Source organism: Corylus avellana, chromosome ca7 (assembly GCF_901000735.1).
Source record: "Corylus avellana chromosome ca7, CavTom2PMs-1.0".
In the NCBI taxonomy this organism is placed as follows: Eukaryota; Viridiplantae; Streptophyta; class Magnoliopsida; order Fagales; family Betulaceae; genus Corylus; species Corylus avellana.
The window spans coordinates 9,041,262-9,069,092 of NC_081547.1; the positions used below are offsets into that span (position 1 = coordinate 9,041,262).

Genomic DNA, 27,831 nt, shown 5'->3' on the forward strand with positions numbered 1-27,831 from the left:
AACTACAATCTCCAACCGACTCTTAATTATAAATTTGAGTACAAAATAGTCGCAACTAGCCAAGCTTTTCGGGTCATCCAAAACTGGCCGCTTGAGACACCAATGACCCGTATTGGCACTGTATGAACATTCAAATCGAACTCGGATCAAATTCTAAGCGGATCCGAATTCGGACTTGCCCTATAAAAGCCACATAGAATCCCATAGCAGCACGTCGTCTGTTTGCCCCCTTCTTCAAGCTAGGCACTGCAAAGCCCCTCTCTCCCTCTCGATCCTTCAAACGTCGAAGCTTCTCAACAATGATTACAGGTCAGTGATCCTCTCGAGCTCGATTTTGAATCCGCTATATTTTCCATTTAACTAATTAAGCCCAATGTTTACGATTTTTGCTTTTTATTTATTTATTTATTTTTATCATTATTGTTCGTTAATGTTCGGTTTATGGAACAATAGATTGTGATAAATGTGTTTATTTGCGTTTTAGGATTTGGGTAACTGTGTAATTTTCGATTTATGATATAGGTTTTAAGCATTTTGTTCGTTCATGTTTACTTAGTGGAACATTAAGAGCTTGATTTATGGCTATCTTTGAATTTTAAGATGTGGGTTTGTAGCGGATTGTCGTTTTATTATGTGGGAATTTTAGGATTCTAGTAAACTGTTCAGCCGTTCAGCAATCGTATTTGTGGCACCGCTATGCAATGCTTAATGATTGTGATATTGGGATTTGAGATACAACTGATATTCACTTCCATGAGATTTGAGCTACTTCCAAGTAGTGAGAAATAAACCATTTATAATGACTGGCCTTATGTCCTCTACGAGCTTCGGGCTTGAATTCTAAGGTACAAAGAAGCTCTAACTATGAACTTAATTGGAGCGTTTTGGAGGCAAGGCAAATGAAACAAAACATTAACGATGAAAGCCTATGCTTGTCAGCGCTTGGACTCTCATTAAACCCTTCTTATTGCATGAGGGTGTAGTATGCCCTCTTATTTGTCCTTTAATTTTATCCTACGGCTATCTCTATAATGATCTCTTGTTAGGTGGATTGAGTAAAATTCTCATTTATTAAGGTTGCATTAGTTTTCGCATGCTCTAAGAGCACTAGCATCAGCTTCCCTTAAATTTTTCTTACATTTAGGGAACCAAACTGTTTGCTTCCATATTCAAATAAACTCCACAATATATTCCCTTATCCATTCCCTATACCATTAAAATATTATTTCAAATAAATGATAGGGAAAAGAGAGCGAGGAAAGAAAAAACCGTTTAAATATTATTCCAAATAAATGTTAGAGGAAAGAGAACCTTTTTATATTAAAATAATGTTAAGGAAGCAAAAGTGCTTTAGTGTTCCCTTGGTTTAGGGAACACCAAGGGAGTCTGTTGTGGGTAATTTTTTAGTAGTTTTCTCTACATTCAAAGAAGAGAATGTGATTTAGGAAAGCTGCTGCTAGTGCTCTAAGCACTCCCATGGTTGTCAGCCTCTTGCCTTGATCTTCTAAATTGGTGAAAAGCATTGGCCGCTTAGATTAAGGTCAAAGGTTGATGCTTCATCTAAATTTTTTGTTGTCTTTTTTTATGATTTTGGTGCTCCCTTTTTTTTTCTTCTTTAGTTCCCTCCTTGTGACATTTGCAATGTGTATGTCTACAGTGAGTGTAAAATGGCAAAAGGAGATGTTTAAAGATGTGGAAATTGATACTAGCCAGCCCCCTTACGTCTTCAAGTGCCAGTTGTATGATCTAACTGGGGTTCCTCCTGAAAGACAAAAGATTATGGTTAAGGGTGGTTTGCTGAAGGTAAGTAAATGCCTTTGTAAATGTTGCTGAAAATGAACCATATCTTGATTTGTTCAAGTCCAGTTCATCATAGAGTAGTTCTGCCACAAATCATGCTTCACCCTTGAATAAATTTTCCAGTAATCTATATTTTTTTAATTTTCAATTGGTAAGTTACACATCCACCTAGTGGGTCCTGAAGCCATGGCCTCACCCTCTTCATTCTTATATGGGGAGAAAGTGCCGTATTGGCTAGAGCTTGTTGGCAATACACTCAAAGAAGCTTTTAAATTCTCAAACTCAACTTTTTTTTTTTTTGATAATGCAGGATGATGCAGATTGGTCAACTTTAGGAGTAAAAGAGGTGCTTTGATCTTCGTACTGTCTTTGCTGCTGGTTTTGTTTGTACTTCTAAATTTTGGTCTTATGCGATGCACTGCATTTATTTTGTCTAGGGCCAAAAATTAATGATGATGGGAACTGCGGATGAGATTATCAAAGCTCCAGAGAAGGGCCCTGTATTTATGGAAGATCTTCCAGAAGAAGAGCAAGTGGTTGCCTTGGTAAGATTCATGACTCTTCTGTTCTGAAGTCTGCACATGTTTCTTTTATAAGTAATACAAATTATGCACATGTATTAAGAATTTGTTTTGTTTCTTTTATGTATTTAGAACGAGGTTAGAAGCTATTGTTTGAATGGATATATTTAACTGTTGTTATTGTTGTTTGACCTCACGCAATAATTACCATATGCTTAAGCCTCATGATTATATGCTAGATATATGACTACAGATCAATACATCCTTGCATTAGCCCCTTTATATATCAAGGAACAAATAACTTAGACATGATGTTGTAAGTTACAAAAATAATGTGTTATCAATGTTGACTTGGATCATGACTATTATGGATCTACCACCCCAAAAAAAAAGAAAAAAAAAAAAGGAAATAATCAAAATCTCTTCTATATTTGAATAATTTTTATGCAATTTTCTCTCTAAATTCATGATGCCAAGTTGAACCAAATTCATGGGATCAACAAATTAGAGTATAAAAAAGTGGGCATCTGGAGAAAAGATAAAAGTGGGCCAAAAGTATGGGCCCTGGAATGTTAATATAATTTGTAAGCCTAGTTCATGAGAAAAGGATTTGGAAGTGTGGAAAGGAGCGAGCTTGAAGGGATTGGGCCTGATTGCTTCTAGGGCAAATGTGGATGGAAGAAATAATAAGTCCATGGGGCCAGATGGAAAGAAGACCAAGGGTGATGGGATTAATGAAATTGTATCACGTTATTACATTGCAGTTCTAGGTAAATTGGGTTGCCTCTGTTTTCTGTTTACTTATCAAAAATGAAATTGTATCACGCAAGGTTGAAGCTAAATTTTCTTGAAGATATGTGACGATGTCAAGTTAGGCTAGATAGGCTGGGCTGTTTATCAGAGGTGGGTTAAACCGACAATAAAACTAAAATGGATGGGGAAGGTAAGTGAATTGGGTTGCGTAGCAGGTTGGAGCAATGATTGTAAGGCAGATTGTTGCTGGGGCTCTGACAAGCTTGGAGGTTGCTCAGACAACAATGGAAGAAATTGATTGTTGGTCTGGTTTCATAGAAAAGACAGAAGGAAAAGTTTGGAAGTTGGTTCCTTTGTGTTTAATATGGTGTATTTGGAGAGAGAGGAATGCAATGAGCTTTGAAGATTGAGAGACTTCGGTGTTAGAGTTGAAAAATATTTTGGTCAAATCCCGCTACACATGGATAAGCAGCCTTCAATAGTCTACCATTTTCTAGTTTTCCTTAGTTTTTTTGTTAAGATTTTTGTTCTTCTTTTTCTACATATTAGAGGGTTTCTCTTGTATGCTTCCTGTGCACTAGGGTTGCTCCCTTCTGCGCTATTAATGATCATGAATTATTTATTAAAAAAAAAGTTTTTTCTTTTCTTTAAAGAAGTCTTTACAACACGTAGAAGGTTATAATGATGCTTCATTTAGGCTAGCCTTGACCCGTTCTACTTGAAAATTATGACCATGTTGTGCCTATTATGCAGTGGCAGAGCGAAGATTTTGGTTCATGGGGGCAAGATTGTAAAATAGATTTAAAAAAATTAAATTATAATTAATGAAATAAATAAATAATTCAATATCAGTTTTAATAAATGCCTTTAGGTCACATGTCAACTATAAGGGCTCATTTGGTTCGCGAAATGCATATTCCATTAGGAAAAGAAATAGTTATTACCTGGAATAAAAGAAAAATGAATGGAATAACTATTCATATTCCTTAGTTTGGTAACAATACACAAGCCCTAGTTGGAATTTAATCAAAATTACTAAAAACCCTATGCTATTTGTTTATCTTTTTTTCAACTCATATTAAAAAAATATATATATAAATAAAAAGAAAATAAAGTGGGTGGCTGGCCACCCACAGAAACGGCCGGGGTTGGCTGTGGCCTCCCCAAAGGAGCTCCGGGGTGGCCATAGCCAACCCTGAAGCTAATTTGGGGTGGCCGTAGCTACCCCCGGCCTCTTTTGTGCCACCCACTTTATTTTTCATAAATTTTTGTTTTTTTGTTTTAAGTTTAAAATAAAATAAAAAATAATATGCGTGTTTTTGGAAAATGTATTCAATTCTTTAAGGAATAGCTATTCCTCTCATTTTTTAGATGAATAGCTATTCCTCTGTGTATGGAATTAGTCATTCCCGCGAGAATAATTATTTCTAGGAATAAACTCCTACTAATTTACCAAACAAGAGAATGACTATTTTATAGGAATAGCCATTCCATTCCAGGGGTCTATTCCGCAAACCAAATGGGGCCTAATTGCCCAAAGCTCATCTATTAAAGAACACCTAAAACTATGATAAAGCTACATTCGATGTTCTTGATGTTCAATGGAGGTCCACCTTCTAAACATAAAATAGAATTTGAATATTTTGATACTAATTGTGCCAACAATGTTCTTGTTATAACCAATATGATAATAATATGTGGTATTTATAATATTTTACTGTATGCAGATGGGCAACTCAATAACTAATATCAATTTTTATCTCTTATGATAAAATTTACAACTCTAGATTTTCTTGTTTATTTAGTATTACCTTTTTCATCTAATCCTTTACCTCCCAGAAAGCTACAATGCACTTGTGACATATCATTCTCCTATTCTTAAAGTTTGTGAGACCTGACTGATATTTTGGACAATAATCTAGGTTTAAAGTTTAAACTATTTTTTTAGAGCTAGATTACAGGTGATAAGGAACACAGATACGAGTGGCATGGTGATTTAGGAAACAAAGAGTCATAGTTTGATGCAATTACGTGTCTACACCGTGTACTCCTGGTGTCGTTTGTCAGTGTATAACTTCATGTTGTGCAAGCTATAAATAAGCTTCTATCTACTTACCCAAAAAGAAAAAAATAAGCTTCTGTCTATAAGTAAGGCATTTTCGGGTTAAAAGCTAGCCGGGCCAGGGGGTCATTTTCCCCCTCTCGCCACCCCTACTTCGTCCATGCTACTATGGCATCTCCTTTGCCATGAGTTAAGGGTGGAGGTTGAAGTAACAAAATTCAATCCCATGTAGGCATGTGGGTTGTGTTTTTACCTTTTTTTTTTTCTTTAGTTTGAAAATTAAGATATTCTTTCTTGAGTAATGCTACTCCTCACATTCATTCTGGCTGATGTGGCATGTTTAGATGTGGCATGTTTAAGTGGCTTCTCATGTCAGCCACTTAAAAAAAAAAAAAGGTCACTTAAAACACGTCACATCAGCCAGCATGAAAAGTAGTATTACTCTTCTTTCTCTTACTAATTTAGTTTCTTCTTGCCGTTTATCATCATTATTTTAATATTGGTAGTTTAGTATATTCCTCTGTGTTATATTTTGAAATTCTTAGTCCATGCTGTTTTTGCTTCTAGGGTCATAGTGCTGGTCTATTTAATTTGGGAAACACCTGTTACATGAATTCCACACTACAATGTCTGCATTCTGTTCCAGAGTTAAAGTCAGCTTTGATCAAGTGAGTTCTCTTCTTCAATCAATCAACATGAATTGTTACAGAATATGCTCTACGAATGATTGTTTTCATATTTAATTTGCATGCATTTTATGTGACCAAGATCAAAACTTTTTAATTCTGATTAGGTATTCACATTCTGGAAAAAGCAACGATGTGGATCAATCTTCGCATATGTTGGCTATAGCGACACGCGATTTATTTAATGAGCTTGATAAAAGTGTCAAGCCTGTGGCACCAATGCAATTTTGGATGGTTTGTTCTCTAGTTTTACTCTTTTGTTTAATATTGCACCTCTCTTATCTTTCCTTTACAATCTTGGGTTACTTGTTGGAGTGCCATGACCTAAGGTATGGTGTCATGGACTTTGCAGAAAAAGCTATGGTATAAATCCAAAATATTTTGATTGGCACATTTTTGGTAAAAAATAATGTAGCATGTGCATTTGCTGCTACTTGTCTATGCACTGGCACCTTGTCCAAGGACAATGCTAGTGAAGTTGGTATACAAAATAAAATGATAAACTTGGATATTTCATGCAATGTGGATTCTCATGTTATGGGTTAGAAGAATGTTATTCAGTCCATGCTCTGTATTCTTCCCTTGCAAAGGTATACGACCATGGTTCATTTAGGTCCGTTTAGGATTGCAGTTTCAAAATGTACGGTTTGAAAAATAGCGATTTTAAATGTAGTTTATGAAAACATGATTTTTAAAAATTGCAGTTAAGCGTTTGGTATAATTTATAAAAGAATGTTGATTCTGTCAATTGAATGTTTGGATAACATTGATATAAAAGAGTTGTGTCAGGTACAAATTACCAATAAGGACATAATAATATGGAAATAAACTAGCTGTACATACTGTGACAATAAAATAGAATAAATCTGGCCTAATAATTTGGCATGAACTTTTTGAAGTGGAAAAGTGGAATTACTAAAGTTGAAAACTATATCTAACAATTATGTTCTTCGTGGAGATCATTCATGCCATATTACTGCTCGATAAAGGACTGTCTTTAGCATATATATTTTTTTAATCTTAACAAAGTACTGTCTTTAGTTGCATTCCAACGAATTACGTTCATCCTAACCAGTTATGTTTTAAATAAGTAAATAACCTCTGAAATATTTACGCGTTTTTTGAAAGAGAGAAGTGGAATGCTACTGTTGGCTCTCTATCTTGCTCATGCAAATTGGGCGAACAAATAGCTGTTTAGTCACAAATGGCAACAGTAGTTCAAAAACTCTGAAATAAACCCAACGCGACGTTAATGTAAAAGCAATAGATTCCCACCTAGGTTCATGACAAACAATAATATTTATGATTCAAAAGAACATCCAAAGCTGCTTCCCTCCATGAGAAGGTTTATTGGAACAAGAGTTTAGTGTGAAATAAAAAATGATGTGATTGGTTTAATGGATTGAATAACAATCTTATTACTTCAAGAGCATAGGTTTGAATCTCCCCAAAAGCAAATAATATTTTATAATAGATTTAACCCCAAAAGGTTGGCTCAAGTGGTAAGAGCCTTGGTCTTTGTGGTAGTCCATGAGGTCTAAAGTTCGAATCCCCTTGGGTGCAAATAATTCCTTGGGGCCAGCCCGCCGGCGAAGCCGGAGTATTACTCGATCTGTGTAGAGGGGCCGCTTTACACGGGTCCAAGGTTTACCTAACAGGAGTGAGTATACGAAGTGGGAGGGGTTCCTCGTTATAAAAAAAAAGAGTTTAGTGTGAAATCACTTGAATTGTAACTTCCCAAGTAAGTTCAAGTAATTTAAAACATTTTACTACTCTCAAAACATAAGATATTAAAATAAGCTATCCACATCGCTTGATGCTTCACAAAATAAGATATCAACAGTTGTACTTAGGCTAGCTTTTTAATAAAGAAAAAGAGAGTCGTTACCCTCTTGAAGTAGAGGAGGAAGAATGTTGCAAATCACTTTTAGTAGCAGAAGAAGAAGCAACATTGTTAGCTTGAAAAAGAAGCATTATTTGGTTTCACTGTTTCTCGTGCTTGATAGATGAGGTGAGATGCTTACCTAATATTTGGAGGTTGAGACGTGGTAGAAAATGGCTCGACGGCCAGCATAGCAGGCATAGCAAACAATGGCAGTGAAGTGAACGAGAGAGCAGAGAGAAAAGAAAAGAAGAGAGAACAATGGTTTGGTCTTGTTTTGGGCGGGTATTCATGGGATTTAGTTGTTTCATGAGGTCAATCTTGGTAACTGATGTTTATGCTACTTGCTGCACGAAAACACTATTGGGCTTTAAAATCATGCGTTGGTAAAATGCATCCTTTAGCTGCTGTGCTAAAACATGGATTTTCCACGTTTTCAAAGCGCCAATGTTTTTGCCATTTTGTGTAAACATGCACATTAACCCTGCCAAATCGCAAGGCCAAACACACTCTTAACATTTCTAGTTTTTTTTGTTTTGTGTTGTTTTGTGTTTTGTCTTGACTTTGCCTTCCATCTCTGATATTGGAGTCATGATTTACTTGACCATTGTTAGGTTTGCTTTGCTAGTGTTTTGATGTTCATCCAATTCATCAAAGCTGAGTCTCTTCATTAAAAAATTGTTTTGGCAAACCTAATCTCAATGATTGATTGCTATTTCATTTTCCTTACTGGTAATGGAGGGAAACGTATCATGTTCATTTGTTTCTATGTTTGCAGTTGCTGCGCAAAAAGTATCCTCAATTTGGCCAGCTGCACAATGGTGTCTTCATGCAGCAGGTCTTAAATTACCTTTGTCTGGTTTTAACAATCATACATACGGATTTGATCTGGTAGTAAGTTGATCTTTTCAATTTTAAATGTGTAACAGGATGCTGAAGAATGTTGGACTCAACTTTTATATACGCTTTCTCAGTCTCTCAAAACGACTGGTTCTAGGTATCTTTCTTTTACCTACTGTACTACGCACGTGTGTATGTGTTGGAACTGATATTGGCTGCATAAAAGTGTATCTTAGACAATTGATCTGCATAAACTTCCCGGTGCCCACCTTCCCTTTTTCTCCTTGGAACTTGGTTAATTTAAGTTAAAAGTACCATTTTGCAGTTTCTTCTGTAGCACTCTAATCCTAATCCTCTTTGTTTTACCAGCACTTGTGGGTTAATTGTTTCTGTTTTCTTAACCAGTAGTTTAACTTAATCCTTATGACATTCAATTGCAGTGAAAATCCAGATACAGTGAAGGCCCTCTTTGGCATCGAACTTGTTAGCAGGTAGTAATGTGCACTATTTCATAATTAAGTACTGTTTTAGAGCAGTAGTCTAAGCTTAGTTATGACTCTGTCCATCCCACAATAGATGACAGCTTACAAATTGGATTTATTGCTTGCTTGGTACATGATTGGCTTATTAATGACCATACATAGTTAATACATTTATATATAGGCATCTTTTTGTGATCCATGGATTTAATGTTGTTCTTCTGTTTTGTTTAATTAAAAGCAGAATGTTTGACATTTTTTTATATGTGTTATTTGTGCTGGTGGGGCCAGGGTGCATTGCCAAGAAAGTGGAGAAGAAAGCTCAGAGGCAGAATCAGTTTATTCTCTTAAATGCCACATATCACAAGAGGTGAACCATTTGCATGAAGGACTAAAGCATGTAAGTATTGTCATCCAATTGTGAAGAACTCTCCTTTTTCCAATTACGGATTGAATGTTTCTTTTGTTTTCTATCGTTTGGACTGTCAAACCTCCCCCCTCCCGTGGCCGGAGGGGGTAACAGCCTCCCAAAGGCAATATAACAGAAAAAATAATGATGTTGTCTTCAAGTTTGTGTTTGCACTTGTAGTCTTGTGTTATATGCTGCATATTACTTCAAGCGATCTTGATCAACTGCAAAAACAGTTGCCATAATTATATGGTAAGCATATCCATATGGTGATGTGGTATTTGTTTGCCTTCCCCATTGCAATAGACGAACCAGGCATGGATGGTAATGTGAATTATTTTTCTAAAATGAATTGATTTTAATTGTATTTACCATCAATAACTATTATTTTTTTTTAATAAGTAAATGAATTTCATTAAAACGCAAAAAGGCGCACTCAAGTGTACACAAGAAGCATACAAGAGAAACACATAATCAGGCAAGTAAAAAACATTCAAATTCCTTTTTTAGAAGGGCTGTCAACCTCTTAGTGCGCAAAAGTCCAGGTTTACTCCCATATCACCCTCAAGGACCTTTGTAGAGACAGCACCAACGTGATTCAAGGGATTTCATGAGAATGCCCCAGGTGCACCCCGACCTCCAACATCTGAACCCCTCATTCCACTGCCATCTGAAATTCCATAATTGCCTGTGCCTAATGGCACTTGACGGAACTGGCCTTGGCCCTAACAGAGCCTCTGCATATGACCTACTACTTGCAGCCCCAGTCGAGTTCTTCTTCACTACCATCAATATAGAGCCGCCCATACCAAACATCTGAGCACCACTGAGAAACACTCTGCTAGGCGAACACCTAGCACTGACATACATCTTGAAGAAAGCTAGCACCTTTCGCAGCTCAAGAGCGCAACTCTTCCATCCTTTCCCTTCTCGTCCCTCAGGAATGACGATAAAGCTATGCAGACTGCCACCACCGTATTCCACCAAAGTAAAAAATCGGTCGTGACTGTTTGAACCTCTATGAGTGATGAACACTCTAATGCTAACCCTCAAAAGACTTTGCGAACTCCCTTTGCCCTTCCCCTTGACTCAACGCCTCCAAGGTGGCTGAAAGCCACTCCATGCTGACATTGCCCAAGAAAGCAGCTCAAGAAAAACCCCGGCTTCTTTTTGTGGTGCATTACATTGTGAGACATCCCCCCTCTGCCGAAAGATCAAAAACCTTAGCTTCAACGAATAAATGACTCGAATACCCCATTGGAGGATACCAAAGCGATAAACTTTTGATTTCGATGCTGAGAATTACTACAGAAAGGTGTGAGCCGTCGTGACATGCCTACACATGTATTGCTGAAATAAACAAGAGATTGCGATAATAGGATTTAGAAAATGTTTTATTGATCATCCATTAAAAGTATTGCTGAAAACAAGATAGAATTACACAATGTTAGTCTCAGTCTTCAGAGATCTGGTAAGTTGTTATTATTGTCTTTAAATAAATTTTTTAGACTGACTGTCAGGTGAGAGTTTGTAATGTGCAGTGTCAACCTATTTCTACATTACTAAGCCAATTGATCTCTTGTATTTTGTTTGCATCTGCTGTTTCTCTGATGGGAAGGATTTCCTAGGGAACTTGCCAATAAATTGTAACTTCCTATCTACTAGGGTTGCGTCGCTCTACGCTTTATTAATGATATGAAATTGCTTATAAAAAAAAAATTGTTGAACTCTTGCACCATGTTATTTCAATCTGTCATATTCTTAATTCTCTTATAGAATTTGACAGGAAAAAAATAGTCTTTCTTAAATGGCCATTTCAACAATGAAAATCTCCTTTCAAAATTGAGTTGTTGGATAAGCTTTACAATCTTCTTGTAGGGTTTAAAATCAGAATTGGAAAAGGCTTCCCCTTCCTTGGGGCGTAGTGCAATTTATTTGAAAGAGTCTCGTATCGATGGCCTGCCAAGGTATTATAATTAGCTTCTTCTGATTATAAATTATTATTTTCTCCTCTCTATAGCATGGAAGCCAGCACAATGTGGTCTCATAGGGCACAACAATGGGGATCTTTCTGTTTAATTTCTGAATTATGCTGATACAAGGAATAAGAAAATCTTTGTTGGGTGTCCTGTACATTCTTTGTGGGTTTATTTTAATTCTTACAACTGATGTAACTTTTATTTTTTCTCAAGGTACTTGACCATTCAGTTCGTGCGGTTTTTCTGGAAGAGGGAGTCAAATCAGAAGGCCAAAATTTTGCGGGTAATGCCAGTTTTCTTCTATTCTGTTGTTTAATTAAAGTCAAGAGGTTGGATTTATCTTTTGTATCATTGTGGAAATTTTAAAAAAGAAATGGAAAAGAAGTTTTCTATGAGATGATTATTGTGTGGTGGGGGTTAAGTATACGCCTACCTGCAGTGTTTCTCTATTTCATTCAGATTCACTGATGCCGAGTTTCTCTATTTCATTCAGATTCACTGCTATTTTAAATTTTCAGTATCTATGTTAATTTAAATCTCTTCACTTCTCTCAGAAAGTGGATTATCCTTTGGAGTTAGATGTTTATGATCTGTGTTCAGATGATCTCCGCGGAAAATTGGAAGCTCCTCGCCAGGTTTCTGCTTGCCTTTGGCTTTGATGAACTTTAAAGTTACATCTTCGTTTAAAAAATATTTGATTTATACTATTTTGTTATGTTGGACATTTTCATTTCTACATTGTAAAATTTAGAGGCTAAGAGATGAGGAAGGTAAAAAACTTGGTCTGAAAGCTAGCAAGGATGGCTCTAGTTCAAAAGACAATGATGTCAAGATGTCCAATGCAGAGGTGACTACACAACCTAGCTATACATGCAGTCAAAAACACATATATCTGTGTCATAATTTAATTGTCTCTTGTCTCATCTTTGCACACAGGGATCATCAAATGGAAGCGGTGAGCCATCTATGGCTACATCCCAAGAAGGTAGCAACCTATACTATCCATGTTAGCTAAACTTGGGGTCTATTGTAGACTTCGTATGGCTTCATGGAAATCTAGTTCGTGTAGTCCCTCTTTTTTACTGTCTAAATGATCCTATAATGTAGGTGTCCAATCAGACAGTGAGACACAAATGACTGGAATTTATGATTTGGTTGCTGTGTTGACCCACAAGGGTAGGAGTGCTGATTCAGGGCATTATGTTGGTTGGGTCAAGCAAGAAAGTGGTCAGTTCTCTAGAATATAATGTTTGGTACTTCGTACCATTAGCTTCGGCTAAATGTAGGAACAACCGATGAATAACTGTTGTTGGTTTTAGGAAAATGGATCGAGTATGATGATGACAGTCCAATCGCACAGCGGGAGGAAGACATTACAAAACTCTCTGGAGGAGGTAAGATTGCAGTTTATATGGACTTATACAATAAGCATAATACTTTGCCCTACCATACATATGCAAACAGCCAAAAGATACTGGAAACAATCCATCTTAGCCTATGTCCAATAAAATAGGCATTCATTTTGTGACGACTGATCCAACTGTCAACTTTTTTTTAAATTTATTTATCATGAGTTTATGTCCAACTCTTCATGGTTTTGCTATATAACTGTCATCATGAACATCATCATGCTACTGTGAAGTTTAATTTCTTTCATGTTTCAGGTGATTGGCATATGGCTTATATATGCATGTACAAGGCTCGCACTATCCCCATGTAATCCTTGTTCTCTTGTGTTTTGGACTCGTTGAAGCAACTTTTGGTTGGCCTCGAGAGGTACTATTATGGTAGATCAAAGATTGTGAAATGAGTAGGCATTACAGAGTTTTCGTATTGTACCATTGGTGTAACGGTGTTTATTTAAAAAAAAGTGTGCTACAGCCTTTTAATGTGAGGGTGCGTTTTAAATTATTATTGAATTCCAGAATGAAGAAAAAAAAATTGCAAATAATCATTTTCTGCCGAAACCTAGTTGGGTTAGTGAGACTTGTGTGACCGAGTGGTTCGGACCTACGCCGGATGGAATAGGAGCCTCTGAAATTTCACAGCTTTAATGGTGAAAATGTTTTCATGACATTTAAAATGACGTGGCATCATGCACACCGTTAAATATGATAAAATAAAATAAAATCTTGACAATGAAACGAAGATGGTCCTTACCACTCCCTCATGGTCGATGGTGTAGGCCTAGCGCGTGGAATGCAAGAACGTACAAGCAAGTTCAGTTCTGTTTTGATATGATGTCAAAACCGAACAAATTAATATATAGTTTTCAATTAATACACTCCCCCAGAGTTTGTATCATTATTGGTGGATAAAAGTTCTTTATCAGAATAGTTGACAATGAATCTCCATCGTCAATTTTTCCAATATTAATAAATATGTCTTGATCAGGAAAATGATATAAGATCCCCAATATTGTTAAAACTAGGGCATCAGCATGGTTTGGTAACACGTCATCCCTACGCAAAAAGTAAAGTCTTTATCAATGTGTTGAACATTAATATTTTCTTATAGAGCCGTGTGAGAGTTGCCGAATTTGGAGGATAAACGACATGCAGCTGGGAGAGAAGAACCTGGTGTTGGAGTTGACGACATGCAGTTAAATCAAACGACATGCAGCTACTCATCATCCATCATTGCCATTCCTTGTGGGTGAGGTAAGGCAATGATGGCGTGTGTAATGCTCATGGAATGAGTAGCATCACTAGGAGCAGTGAGCTCACGAGATTAGCTGGAACCCACACCCACCTATTATTTCTTTTTCTCACCTGGAAAATAATGCTGTCCATTTATTTAGAGAGAGCATGGGATTCTAACATTCATGACCCAAAAATTACTTGAGCATGCTAATCTCAATTGGTTTCTAAGGGATTTGATGATTTAAACAAGAGAAATGCTATTTAGTAATCTGTTGTACGGCAATGTAAACTCTCGTATGACCACCATATATTACTGTCCAAAAAGAGACACGGGGTAATCTAGCGGGTCGTTTTTCTTTCTTTCTTCTGTTTTTCAGCAAAGGCTCTAGGATTAATCATGTCTTGGTTAAATCTGATGGAGAAAGTAATAGTTAAGGTCATCACTATCATTCTCTTCCCTTCCCTAGGAAGTTTATCATTTATCTTTTATTTTTTTGCACTAAAAAAGTAAGGTACAAAACTACTATTGTACTGAGTTGGTGTACGCTTGTACCTTAGAACAAAAAAAAAAAAAAAAAAAACAGATGATGGACAATCCCGTGAGTAGGGGAAAATTCAAGAAGAAATCAGTCTGAGAATGGACAGAAAAATGAGTGGTTCAACTGGTGCCTCTCATTAACTTTTTTATAGGCCTTGTGAAGGGTTTTGTCTCCCTTTTGAATAGTTGCACCTTCTCAAGTTGATGACTTCTCACTATCTATAGAGATTATAGTGTAGGGGTGTCCACCATTGTTATGGTGTTTAATGTTTATCTTCTCCTACTTGATCACACTGTAATACTAGGTGATAAACTTAGTTCGGCTCGATTACCTTGGTACCAAGAACCTCTATATATCAACTCTTATCAAAATAAGTACTCGTATCTTGTTGTTGTCATTTACCTTTAATGAGTAATTATGACCCTATTAGGCAAAATTGCATAATATCATTCACCTAGGCATTTCTAGTTCCTTCTGATTATGTTCCAAACCATCTAGTGGTCACCTATGTGTTTCTTAGTCATTTCTCTGCTACAATCACTTTGAATTTATCTAAAGTCTACCCCTGAATCATAAGGTTAGGGGAAATAAAGTTTGGCTTAAATTTTACTCCTATCTACTATATCTTAAATATAGTGATAATTCACATCAATGTGTTTATTTTTGGAGCCACGTGCTCCACTTTTTATTAATGAGATAACATTCTTATTGTCTTAAAACACATTGGTCGGTCTGTTAAGTATACTTAATTTTTAAATTGTCGGCAAGACGTTTAATTCAAACCGCATTACTTATTGTTGTGGTGCACACTATGTACTCGACTTCCATTGTGGATTTTGCAACACAATATTATTTCCTACTTAGCCAAGAAATTGTAGTTCCACCAAATAAGAACACATATTCGCTAGTTGACTTTCCGTCATCTACAACCTACAACCCCTACAAAATCTGTATTAATGCAGTATGTTACCTCTAGATCACTTAATTCAAAACATAACTTTATGGGTTTTTTTTTTTATTGTTTTTTTTTTTGTGTGTTTTTCAAATATCTAAATATTCGTTTTACTGCCTATCAATATGTCCTTCATGTATTGGATCAAAATCTGCTTACCAACTCTACCGCATGACAAATGTCAGGCCTAGTACTTAGCCATGAAATACATTAGGCTACCACAACTTGGGCTAGGGGACAGTTCTCATTTCTTCAATTTATGCCTCATCTTGTGGACACATCATCTTGCTTAAACTTTGACAAGTGTCCTTAGTGATTTACAATTATCAATGTCAAATCTTTCAAACACATTTTATGATATTTCTCTTGATCCAAGTATAATTACGTTGAACCTCTATCTCTAGAAATTCTTATTGTTGAAGATGATTCACCAACACCTTCAAAGCCCGGTGAGGGTATCATTTCGCATGAAAATTTTTATGCAAAAACTCCTATGCTGTTAGAAATGGAGAATGGATTAAATTTCTACAATAACTTTCTTCAATCTCATACTACCTCTGCAAGTTGTCAATGCTCTCAGTATATTGAAGACCACCCACCATTATTTGCAAAGGCTATTCACCTATATTTGCAATAGACTGGTACAAATTATAAAAACCCACAATAGAGGCCAAACCAAACGATTTGCCTTTATATTAATGGTGTTGTCTATCACTTGCAAGGCATCTTGGGATTGCTCTTCACCTTCTCTGGTTGGTGACCATGAGCTCTAATATCAAATTGTAAGACCTAAAATGAAAATGAGAAATGATATGATTCCTTTTGAAGTTCTCTTGATCTTACGTGAATATCGTTTTCTAAAAAAAATGAGAGACTAGTGGGGTAATTTTGTTTGTTTGTTTGTTTATAATTTTTTAGAAAACAATATCCACATAGGATCAGAAGAATATCAAAAAGAAACATAGTGTAAACTAATTTTTTTTTTTTATTTACCTGAAAAATATATAAAATTTCCTAAGATCTTCATAACATCTTTGACTAATTATTTGCATGAACTTTGACCAAGAATTAAAAAAAAAAAGAAAAAAAAAAGAGAAATCTCAGAAGGGACTTCTTTATACATTTGATAAATGCATTGCTAATCATGAAGTGATCACAATCTCACATGAAGTAACAAAAGTCAACAAGAAGCTTGGCAAAAATTTGACCGTTTCCTAAAAAGTAAAAGCCATTCCAATTTTAGTAGTGACTTCAGATTCAGCTCCTCAGCATTATTTTATTTGAGGAAACAAACAAATAATACAACAATGGGATCCACAAAACATGGACTTTAGGGATGATCCCAATTATCTTTCATTTCACACACCTGATAATAATTAACTAATTAATTATATTTTTTTTTCTTCACACTTCACTCATTCTATTGAGCAAAAAGGCAAAAATAATGTAAAATAAATATATTTTCAAAATATTAGGACTTAAAAAAAAAAAATTAAAACAAGTTCAAAACACTAAAAACTGGCACAACTTATTTCAAAATCGTGTAAAATAAGCCATAATAAAAAAAAAAAAAATTAATAAAAAAAAAAAGCTAAACATGATGTGGATGCCAATGTCTACAAATAATATCTGCATTTTGCAAATATAATAGAGACAAAAAATAATAATAATAATAAAAAAAAAAGAAAACCAAAAAGCTTAACATGATGTGGATGCCAATGTTTAAAAATAATATCTGCATTTCGCAAATATGGGTATAAATATTATAGGACATAAATTTTCTCAAAATTAGTTTGGAGAAAATATTTTTCAACTTATTTAAAATAGTGTCAAGCGAAGATGTCAATCCGGTCCGATTTCTTGGTTTTTGGCCAAAACTGGGGATCGGAACCGAGGTACCCCGGTTTTTAGTTTTGGGCAACTGGAACTGGAACATATATATATACCCGGTTATAACTGGGTGTCAAAAACCGAGACCGAAAGATTTTTTGCAACCGGAATCGGAACTGACTCCTCGGTTTTCCAGTTTCGGTTCTCAGGTAATTTTTGACACCCCTAGTGCCAAGTGTATAAACATTTAAAACGTTAATCTAAATTAGTAAACTGCTATTAATGACCTTAAGAATTTAATGTATGTTTTAAAAGTTTATAAATATTTGACACTATTTTAAATGAATTGAAATATATTTTTTACTAAACTGATTTGAAAAAATTATTTGTCCATATAAATAACCACATCCGTACTCGGTGTACAACTTGTACCAAAATTTGAGAAGTATCGTTAAAGGCAAAAATAAATAAAAAAATAAATGTTTGATAATCTCAACTCAAAAAAATCACGTGAATGAGTAGGGAACAACGTGGACAGCACAAGAGAGTAAATGCATGTATGTCACGATGGTCAATGAGCAGAGCGCCACACATCCTTTTGATTGACATCGACAACCTTTGGCTGTGTTTGGCAAACTACTTGAAAAAAAGAGTGAACGGAGACGAGAACCGTATAAGATTTGATTGATGTAAAAAATTGTTAGAATATTTTGTATAAAAAAATGAAAAAAATTGTTTTGAAGTAATTATTATTTAAATTGTAATAAAAAATTAGGAAAAACTTCTTCTAAATTTTCACTCGATTTTATAAATTCTCTATAAACTTTCAAATCTCTCATTTTAAACTTACGAACTTTCAATTACTCTCAATATGAATTTCTCTGTCAAATTTTAAACGTTACATAACATTTATTCCTCTAATTTTTATATAAAATTTCAACTTTTAAAATGTTTTTTATTTTTTTAAAAATAAAAATCAATGACATTTTGATCTTTTTATGTATTGTTAATGGCTAAAATTAACAGAAAGGTTCTAATTGAAAGTAATTGAAAGTTCAAAGAGTCTAAAATGAGAGATTTGAAAGTTCAAAAAGATTTGTAAAATCGCGTGAAAATTCAGAAAACCAAAAGTGAAGTTTATCAAAAAAAAAATTATTAATGTAATGTAAAAAGTAAAAATATTAAAGTTGATTTTGAGATAAATTTTTTGAGTTTTTGGGTCGTTTTGGCCGGCAATTCCTTCACTCTCCTATTTTTGTCGCCCCTTTATTTTTTTATTATAACTTTTGTTAAAAAAATTGTCAATCGAGCCACAAGAAATTCATTAATCACCGATCATATTTCATCACAAAAAGAAACTTAAAAATAATAATTATTTTTTAACTTTTTTTCAACATAATTAGTTTTACAAAACATGCTCAAAAAAGCACAGAAGTAGTTGATTATAGATGAAATAGTAAACCATATAATTAATAGTGGTCCTATTGAGAACATCATGGGGTGTGGCCCATGAGAAAGAGAGAGAGAGAGAGAGAGAGCAATTGGTGATATACAACATATTTGGTTGAAAATTAGCATATATCAAATTGATCAGAAGTAATTGATTCCTACAACCTACCAAATCAATTTCGAATTCATCAAACCTTGACAACTTAAGATTTCAACTGTTTTGAAGGTCCATGCCAGAGTTTACTTGATTGCATGAGTTGGCAAGTACTTTGGGCTGTCGAGCACATGCTTAATTGCTCTTAATTTTGTTACCAACCAATCATAACAATACACCAATATATATCAAATGGACATCATTCCAACGTATAAGCTTTATTTCGTCTTTTAATTTGATGCCCCTTACATTTCTTTCGGGTTAATTAACACAAGCTCCATGCAATTACCATACATATACAAAAAAAGTCAACAAAAAGAAAAAAGAATGTGGGACTTAGAGCAAAAGCTTTAGAATAAGATAAATATGTATATAATATCCAAGTGGAGGGGGACTTGGGAGTTGAACTTTGTCTATTCCTTGAAAGACAGTGGAAACAAAAGAACAATGGACATTGGATTTCCCCATATCTTCCGCCACTTCTCAAAATGTATTAATTATATTCATCATCAAGAAGAAATCTCAAAATCCTTCAAGATTCAAGAATGCCATACATACTTATACATACATACATAACATATATAGAAACCTATAGATGAGAACAAGCAGCCCTTGTAAAGGATTGTTCTTGGCTTCTTGCATTTGCATAACATGATGATTAAGGATTGACATATACTCCACCCCCAACCCCCACAAAAAAAAAAAAAAAAAAAAAAACAATAATGCTATTGTTTTAAAAATATTTTCATTCATATAATCAGTACAAGCAAACACACCACCAAAAAAAAAAAAAAACAAAAGCTAGTGTTGTGGCCTTGTGGCATGTCACCCTCCTCCATAGCATTAGAAAATGCTACAAAAAGCTTGAGTTTAATCATGCTCCTCTCTTCACCACTGTACTTTCTAAGTATAGATTAAATAAATAGATTAAACAAAACAAACTCTCTTTCTCTCTCTCTACTGAAAATTTGAACCTGGTGTGTAAATGGCAAGATCCGGCCACCCATTGCCGCCGGTCCAACAGCTTGAATCACCACTTGCCAAACCCAAATAACTCTCTGAATTGCTATTACTCTGCACCGCCATTACCGGGTTTCGATCCGAACCTGTGTCCAGAACGTGACCCGAATCCAAATTCTCTGCAAACTCATCTATTTGCGCCATTTTCGCTCCCGACCCATTTGGATTCAGGCCATCCAGAAAACTTCCGAACTGCCCATTTGATGCCAGAAGCGAGGAAAAGCTCCCGGTGACGTCCAGCATCCGACGCTCTTGATCCGCTGCCGCCGCAGCACCATACATCCGGGTCGGGTCGGGCTCCGGAGGCGGATTCTGCACCGCCGAATTTGATGCTGTTGATGATGAAGATGATGAAGAGGATCGTTTTGGGTTTGACGCCCGCTTTGCGTTCTTGCGGGTTCCACCGCCAACTGGGATGTTTCTCAGAGCACCGCCTTTGGTCCAGTACCGCCTACAATTCTTGCAAAAGTGGCGTGGCTGTGAAAGATTGTAGTTGTTGTAGTAGCAGAACTTGGTGTTTGCGGACCCACAGCGTGGGCATTTGAGTTGCTCTTGTTCTGGGAAGTTGGGTTTCATGGGTTGGAATGTCGCTGGGTCTTGCATTTTGACTTTTTACGCAGCAAATCCCTATGGGAGTAAGAAAAAGGAGGCGAGCTTTGAGGGCTGTATTGTGGGTTTATGAAGATTTGACGCCTTGGAGGAGAATTTGGGAGGGGAAAATGAATATGAAGACTAGAACTGAATTGGGGTTTTGGAGGATCTGAATTGGGTTTTTTTCAGAGGATCAATAGGCTCTTCACCTTTGAAGCTGTAAAGTGGCAAAGCAAACACAGTAAAGACGACAAAAAAAGGTGTGATATTTTTCAGACCCAGATGTGGGTTTCTGTGGAAGAGACCAACAAATCGCCCATCACCACCAGTCTGCAACAAAAAAAGCCTGTAGCTGCAAAGAAGTGAAGCTTTCGCTCATGGAGGAAAGGAGAAAACACGAGCAAAGCAGACGATCAAAAATTCTGGCTTGAAGCCTGTGTATTTGTGTGGAGGAACCTAAAAGAGAAGTCAAGTTTTTGGAAAAGGAAGGAGATATTTGGGTCTGAAAATCTAGGGCTGTCTGTCTCTGTGTACGCGTGAGAGTGACGAGCAGTCTTCAAATAGAGAGTGGTTTTCGGGATTGGCTAAGCTTCCACTCCACACTGCCACTACCTCCACTAAACCCTTTATTTTACCTTAACACTAATTATCTCTTAACTTAAGAATTAAGATAATAATGATAAAAAGAACAATACTATTTACTATCTAGTAGAGGACTGTTATAGTTAGAATAACGTAACAATAAAAAATAATTTTTGTCAATATCAATTAATTACAAAACCCTCTTAACTTAGGAAAGACAGTACTACTTAGTAGAATGCTATTTTACAGTCACATTATCAAACTGTATGTATGATTGTCGTACATCAATCTACTAATAGCATAGAATTCTTGATCTTTGCTCTTCCGGGATGGGAAAGCATAAGCAGTCTTGTTTTAATTTTTCTTTTCTTTTACTATCAAAATAACGTGATTGTATAAATCAATTCTTGGTTTTCCTTTTTTAACAATCGGATCATCAAGCTGTATGACAATCGCATATTAATCTATTAACAACATAAGTTCATAATTTTTGCTCCTCTGAAAGGGGAAAGCATAACCGGTCTTGTTTTATATTGTCAATATCCAACAAATGTCAACTGGCATGATTAGTGTTTAACCCAAAACACATGAAACAATGTACATAGTGAACATGATTAAATATATACAATTAGTTTGTGACACCTTTTCTTCCATGGGTATCTTTGAAGTAGGAGAACACACCATTGGAGTAACTAAAAAACAAAAAGACATGACTGGCTTCATGGACAAGTTAAAAGAGTATTCCATAAGCTGGTTGACATTCTCTAAGCATATTATATATCCTACAGTCGCTTTAATGTATAATTACAATCTATTTGTTAATTTTATTCCAACTGACAAGCACACCTATCGTGCCTAGTGCTAATGATTAAGGGCTCCTTTTGTGTAACAATTCAAAATTACTTCTTTTTAAATCAATTTTTCATTAAAAAAAAAAAAAAAAAACATAGAAAGACAAAAAGAAAAGTTTTTCAATAAGCTTAGAAATTCATAGGACATTACAAAATATAGATTTAAATTGGTATTATTCTTTATTTTTACACTGAAGAGTTGAAGAATATTCAAAATGAAAAGTGAAAAATGAATCACAAATTCTTGATAAATATAATTGAAAAAATTTCAATAATTATTTAGAAAACGAAAGAAGTAGTTAGTATCTCATATATTAACAAAAGTATTGACATGTTTTATTCTACTGCCCTTGTCACAAGTGACAAAGACGGTATGCTTTGTTTGTTAATGCTTTTTTATTGTCTTTTGGCTTTTGTTGTTAAAATAAAATATTAATTAATAAAAGAAAATTTTTTCGTTAATAGTCATTTTACGTATATATTTTTGCTGTGTTAGCATGTTTTATTCTCCTTTAATTAAGAAAAAAAATTAATAATAAATGAAACATGTGAACCCACCAAAAGTTTAAGTAAAATTTTCTTAAAAATTTTTAAAAAAATTTATTTATTTAAAATTACTTTCACCGTTATATTATATTAAAAACTAAAGCACTATCGAACAAAAAGGAAAAAAACAAAAACTAATATGAAAGCCTTGCCGACTGAGCTCGAAGTTTGAGCCAACGCTTAATTCCCGCTTAATTAATGATTATGCTTCTAATTATTGGCCATTAAGCGACGAATGCCTTACGGAGCCAAGCCTGAAATGATAAGCCGAAGCGGCCACGCCGATGGCAAGCTCGCGTGCAAACAAAGCAGGTACAACCAAACGAAAGCATCATTTGGTTTTCAGCAGCAAATCGAGACCGTTGAAATATCAAGTTGACAAATCGTTGCCGTACAAGTGTCCAACTATGAGACCAGCGAGTATTTGGAATCCTAGCTTAAAGTTTCCGTCACCACCGAGCCAGGATCGCCCGAAACACGTGGCCGAACCCTATGAGTGCTGTAAGCACTATGAATGCTAGAGTGACAGCTAAATATATTTTAGATAGATTTGCGAAAGTTATGTGTCATCACACAGGACGTGGATCCCACTTATAATGTAATTAATTGGACTGCCTGCTATGCTTACGTGTTTTCCATATGCATCTAGAAATTTTGACTGACCACTATGATTCGAGGGTCCCACGGTAATTGTAGCAAAGATGGACGGCTAAGATCACTAGATGTCAACCTTCTTAAGTCAAACATATCAATTATCGTGTCAGCAAATAAATCCAAGCCGTCAATCGAAGCAGGACTTTCTGATGGATCAAAATTCAAGAAACCCACCGTCCTCCTTTGGAAAATTTAAGCACTACAGTAGGCTGGTACACCCTTCTATTCAATGCATTTGATTGACATAAAGAATACGTGGACTACTCCTAACTTGGTAATTTTTTTAGCAAATTCGACACAAATTAAATACAAAATTAACGGGTTGAGATTAAAATTTTTTATTTATTTATCAAATGAGTTGAGTTATAATTAATTTATATGAGCTATGATCACGGTTTTATAGTGGAAACACAGATTATGGCTGGTAATGACATTTTTGGAGCCTTTTGAGAGCATAAAAGAATGGGGATGAGAGACATGGGTTTTAAACTATCATGAGGCATGAATAACGTAGATTAGGGTACTGTTGGGAAGAGCACGAGGGGGCATGATGGGAGATGGGGATCAAGTGGGCGGTGGTGGGATCAAAACTGGACCCTTTGTCGTGCATGAGTATATTGTGGCAAAAGGCAAAAGCCATAAACACAACAAGGCAATACTAGGGGGTTGAGAGTGGACCCAATGAAGTGTCCTGTCTGGCTGTGTCCTTGTCGCGTGCAACGCGGCTCAGATGGCGTGCCTCCATTGCCCTATATATATATATATATATATATATATTCAGCCCTAATCTACCTCCGCTATTGACTGCCACAGCGAGTCACTGGTCTTTGTTTGGGTGTCAGCATGGGTCCTGCTACTACGGAGCCAGTATGAAGCTATTGCTACCCTATATTTGTGAGATCCATCTGCAAATTCACATTATAATAACAAAATGTTTTGATTGCGAGATTTTAGCCAAAAAAAAAAAAGAAAAAAAAAAGGGAGTACCCAAGTTCATACGTACATGAGAGTTGATCTTCATGTTCCCTGTCAAAAAGTTAGATATATGTTTGATTCTCTTTGCATTTGAAATAATGAAATGGGTTGTCAAACCAGGAAAATCAGAAAAAGCTAAAAAGGTTCTTATTCTTCACTGGCTTCATGTTGAAAACTGATGATGATCCATGTGATGGTAGTATATGAGAGGTGCGTATTCTTGTCCTCTTTCCATCAATTCTCACGTAATTTCAACGTCCACCAAATATTCTTACTGCAAATTCTATTCGCTGGCTGCACTAATTTCAACCGAGTCACTGCATTCACAGAGATAACTCAACTCATCTTGATTTATTTGACAAAATGCACATAAAATGGCGCACTAAACAAATTGGCCTTGTGGAGAAAAATATGGAACAAGTAGGTTTAGGAACAAAATCTTAGTGCCACAGGATTCCAGAGATAATGTCCTGCTCCGGCCTAAACCTTCTCAATAACTTATTTATCTTATCTATCAAGTTAGACTCATCTGGGTTTAAATAGAACATTCATGGACATCATCGGTGGTGGTGGGCTTGGCAGGGAAAGGAAATTTTTTGAGAAACAAAATGAAATTTCATAAAAGTCATAAAATTATTGCACTAGCTGCCAACTTCAAATTTATGGAAAACAAAATTTTGCTTGTAAAAGCTCATTGGTCATTCAGACGACCAACGTGTAAGAATCTTCCATAATCGAGCTACTAGGATGTCTATATTCCTAGAGCATCAACTCAAACATGGTAACCTGTGAATGTAAATCCTCTCCCCACAATCTCACCGCCATAAAACCAGGCAAGGCACTCAAGTGCAAACAGAGCACCAATGCCAGCATTCTCTACCTTCAGCTCCTGCCTGTTTCTAAATAGGTGCTTGACATAGTCCAATTCCTTCAAGAAGGACTCGTAGCGACCAGGAATACTGTACATGATAAGCAGAAAGATGAATGATTTATGAAATTAAAAGCACAAGAATAACAGAACAGAATATTGAATGAACATTTCTAAATGGGATTTCATATAAATGTGAGATAAAGACATCCCAGAGAACAGATGTTATGAAACGCATAGATATATTGGAAAGGAGAGATAAATCTGTCTGTATTTAAAAAGCTTTTACCTGAACAAACAATTGTAAAGACTTCCTAACAAAACTACTAAATTTTCACTAATCCTCTAATTTCTACTCCTAAATTTATTATAATTACAGTACAAAATTACTCCTGCCTACTGCATATCCCCACAAACTATTTTAACATGCTTCTCCCACAGAAATTAACCCAGACTCCAGCGCTGTAAGATGTCAAACAATTGTGTTGTTATTAAACAATATAGAATATGGGCCCCTTCTTGAATGTGTCAAAAAATAAGATCTAAAAGTCTAAATTGACTAGAGAGAGAGGGAGTGGATTTTATAAATTTGATTCTCTGGTAGTTAATTAACTCTTAAGTGTCAACTAAATTGTACTTGCAACATATGCTTTTTCTCTTATATAATCATTGTCCACAAACTTCCAAGCTTCAACAGTATTATCCCAAGCCTGCTCTGTATGCTTTCAAACTAGATACTTTTCAAGATTCTCCAATAATATGGCATGACATTTGTGCAGGGGGAATAAGATGCTTTTTAACATCATAAGACATATTATTCATTATAAACTTACGCAACTCATGTTATTGCCCCTTTACCTTACCTTAAATAGTCTGTCTAAGCTATGTCAAAAAAAATAAAATAAAAAAAAAAGTCTGCCTAGTACTCTCAGTATCCATTGCAATTATGTATAATACTGACAAAGGTCGATCTATGGGGCAGAAGATGCATAGTAAGAAAATGACAAAGGTCGATCTATGGGGCAGAAGATGCATAGTAAGAAAATGACAAAGGTCGATCTATGGGGCAGAAGATGCATAGTAAGAAAATGACAAAGGTCGACCTATGGGGCAGAAGATGCATAGTAAGAAAATGACAAAGGTCGATCTATGGGGCAGAAGATGCATAGTAAGAAAACAAAGAGAAATTAAATTGATGTACTAAGCCACTCTTAATATACATGTGGTGCTATCACCAGCTCCTTACATGGTCCCTCTCTCATTATGGACTTTATGCGCTAACAGTCATTTGAAATACAAAGGAAATTCATTTCACATGGGATGCCCATATGCGCTCCTATGATAGATTAGGCCAACCAGGTACCTAAGCCTATATAAAAGTCTAAATAAATGGTGGAACTACCCTATGCATAGCATGCTGAAAACCAGAACAGTATACTTCAATGCACCTTGACTGAAACAGCATAATAGCTGGATTTATAAAATGTAAACTGATATGATAATGAAAATAGTCATACAACCCAGGCACATAGCAATACTAGAATTGAATATGAAATGACCAAGAAAAGAACCTGGCAAGACGAGTGTAAAACAACTCATTTGCTAGTGTTTGGCACTTCTCAATGGTGGGTGGTTCTTGGATATATTGCTTGTTCCGCTCCACCAACTGCTTGTACCAGGCACCTCCATGTTTGGCCGCATACTGTGAAGCCTGAGCCAACTTAGTTTGCAACTGAGGTAACTTTGACGCCATGGACACCCTAAACTAAACCTGGCCGATAGAGTATCAAAACAAAAACACTGATTCAACAGGGTATTCTGAGTTGCTACGAGGTGAGAGAATTTTAGAAATTGCATCTCAGTAAATAAAAGGTTTAACAAATATACTATTGGAAAATGCAAATAATTCCATGAAAATCCTGCTTACATCTATATGACCTGTACCAGACATGCAAAAATATGAAAATGAACTTCAAATCATAACCATTATTTACTATTACTAATCCAATCCTTACCAATGAATTGCTACCTCAATGCCATGTAAACTAAAATGATTTAAAAAATTCCCACCGGACATCCATACACACCCTAACTATATCCTTTGAGTAACATAACAAACACTTCCATTTTCATAGTCATTAATCTAACAATAATAACACCATGTACCCAATCAAAGATCATGTAATTCATATTACAATAAACTTTACTGACATCAAAATATCGCAAACTCCATTCAATACATTATTACAAGAGCAAAATGGTCTGTTTGGTTGCTGAGAAAGTGCAGGACAACAAAACGCTCGAGTCTAAATATCAGATTTTTCATTGTTTCATAACGACAGAATAGAGAAGCATCATCTCAATGAACTGAACCCAAGATAAATATTCGCCCCTTTAGTTTCTGAGAACAAGACGAATATGATTACAAGATCATAAATTTTATTTTTCCTTCCCAAAATTTTCTAAGGAACCAAACGGGGGGAGTAGTGGGACGCCTCTGTTCAAATTCTCCAAGAAAAAAAATAAATGAAGAAAGAAAATGAAATGTGTATAAACTATAGGGAAAATTAGATCAAATACCTCAGATTAATTTTCTCTAAATTTCGGAGAATTTAGGGTTTTGGAGTGAGAAAACCTTCTTTACGAGAGCCGAGTCAATACGAAGGAGAGGGTTTTAGACTTTAGTTTGTAATTCCAAATTTTTGAGGGGGCTAAAATGGTCAATACGACGAACGTTTAGCCCACGTACGACAATAAATTATCTAGT

The 27,831-nt window shown here is 35.6% G+C and overlaps 3 protein-coding genes across 5 annotated transcripts; 1 reads left to right on the plus strand and 2 right to left on the minus strand.

Moving 5' to 3' along the window:
- Window positions 1-172: 172 nt before the first annotated feature.
- Window positions 173-13,305, plus strand: LOC132187147 (ubiquitin carboxyl-terminal hydrolase 7). 3 transcript variants are annotated; one of them, XM_059601345.1, is made up of 18 exons: window positions 173-309; window positions 1,658-1,803; window positions 2,111-2,146; window positions 2,238-2,345; window positions 5,704-5,804; window positions 5,930-6,056; window positions 8,483-8,542; window positions 8,634-8,701; window positions 8,985-9,035; window positions 9,315-9,423; window positions 11,311-11,399; window positions 11,625-11,694; window positions 11,966-12,046; window positions 12,163-12,258; window positions 12,348-12,396; window positions 12,531-12,638; window positions 12,731-12,805; window positions 13,076-13,305. In XM_059601345.1, the coding sequence occupies exons 1-18, from the start codon at window positions 300-302 to the stop codon at window positions 13,129-13,131; spliced, it is 1,440 nt and encodes a 479-aa protein (XP_059457328.1). In that variant the 5' UTR covers window positions 173-299; the 3' UTR covers window positions 13,132-13,305. The 3 variants fall into 3 exon arrangements, with proteins under 3 accessions (XP_059457328.1, XP_059457327.1, XP_059457329.1); XM_059601344.1 differs by having other exon boundaries at window positions 176-309; window positions 12,519-12,638; XM_059601346.1 differs by lacking the exon at window positions 173-309 and having other exon boundaries at window positions 1,648-1,803.
- A 6,021-nt stretch (window positions 13,306-19,326) lies between these two features.
- Window positions 19,327-21,150, minus strand: LOC132186845 (dof zinc finger protein DOF3.1-like). The gene has a single exon (XM_059600940.1). It carries the CDS (start codon window positions 20,598-20,600, stop codon window positions 19,935-19,937), a length of 666 nt encoding a protein of 221 aa, XP_059456923.1. The 5' UTR covers window positions 20,601-21,150; the 3' UTR covers window positions 19,327-19,934.
- Window positions 21,151-24,224: 3,074 nt separating this feature from the next.
- Window positions 24,225-27,756, minus strand: LOC132186348 (uncharacterized). The gene is made up of 3 exons (XM_059600277.1): window positions 27,645-27,756; window positions 26,636-26,835; window positions 24,225-25,155 (listed from the first exon to the last, which is right to left on the minus strand). The coding sequence occupies exons 2-3, from the start codon at window positions 26,815-26,817 to the stop codon at window positions 24,969-24,971; spliced, it is 369 nt and encodes a 122-aa protein (XP_059456260.1). The 5' UTR covers window positions 26,818-26,835; window positions 27,645-27,756; the 3' UTR covers window positions 24,225-24,968.
- Between the last annotated feature and the right edge of the window lie 75 nt (window positions 27,757-27,831).

Bases quoted from the DNA above. Each gene is read 5' to 3' on its own strand.
- LOC132187147 (XM_059601344.1), top strand. The intron at 6,057-8,482 runs GTTTGTTCTCTA...CTATGTTTGCAG, and splicing joins CACCAATGCAATTTTGGATG to TTGCTGCGCAAAAAGTATCC. The intron at 9,036-9,314 runs GTAGTAATGTGC...TGGTGGGGCCAG, and splicing joins GGCATCGAACTTGTTAGCAG to GGTGCATTGCCAAGAAAGTG.
- LOC132186845 (XM_059600940.1), bottom strand. From the start codon at position 20,600: ATGCAAGACCCAGCGACATTCCAACCCATGAAACCCAACTTCCCAGAA.
- LOC132186348 (XM_059600277.1), bottom strand. From the start codon at position 26,817: ATGGCGTCAAAGTTACCTCAGTTGCAAACTAAGTTGGCTCAGGCTTCA. The intron at 25,156-26,635 runs GTTCTTTTCTTG...TATCATGTACAG, and splicing joins TTTTACACTCGTCTTGCCAG to TATTCCTGGTCGCTACGAGT.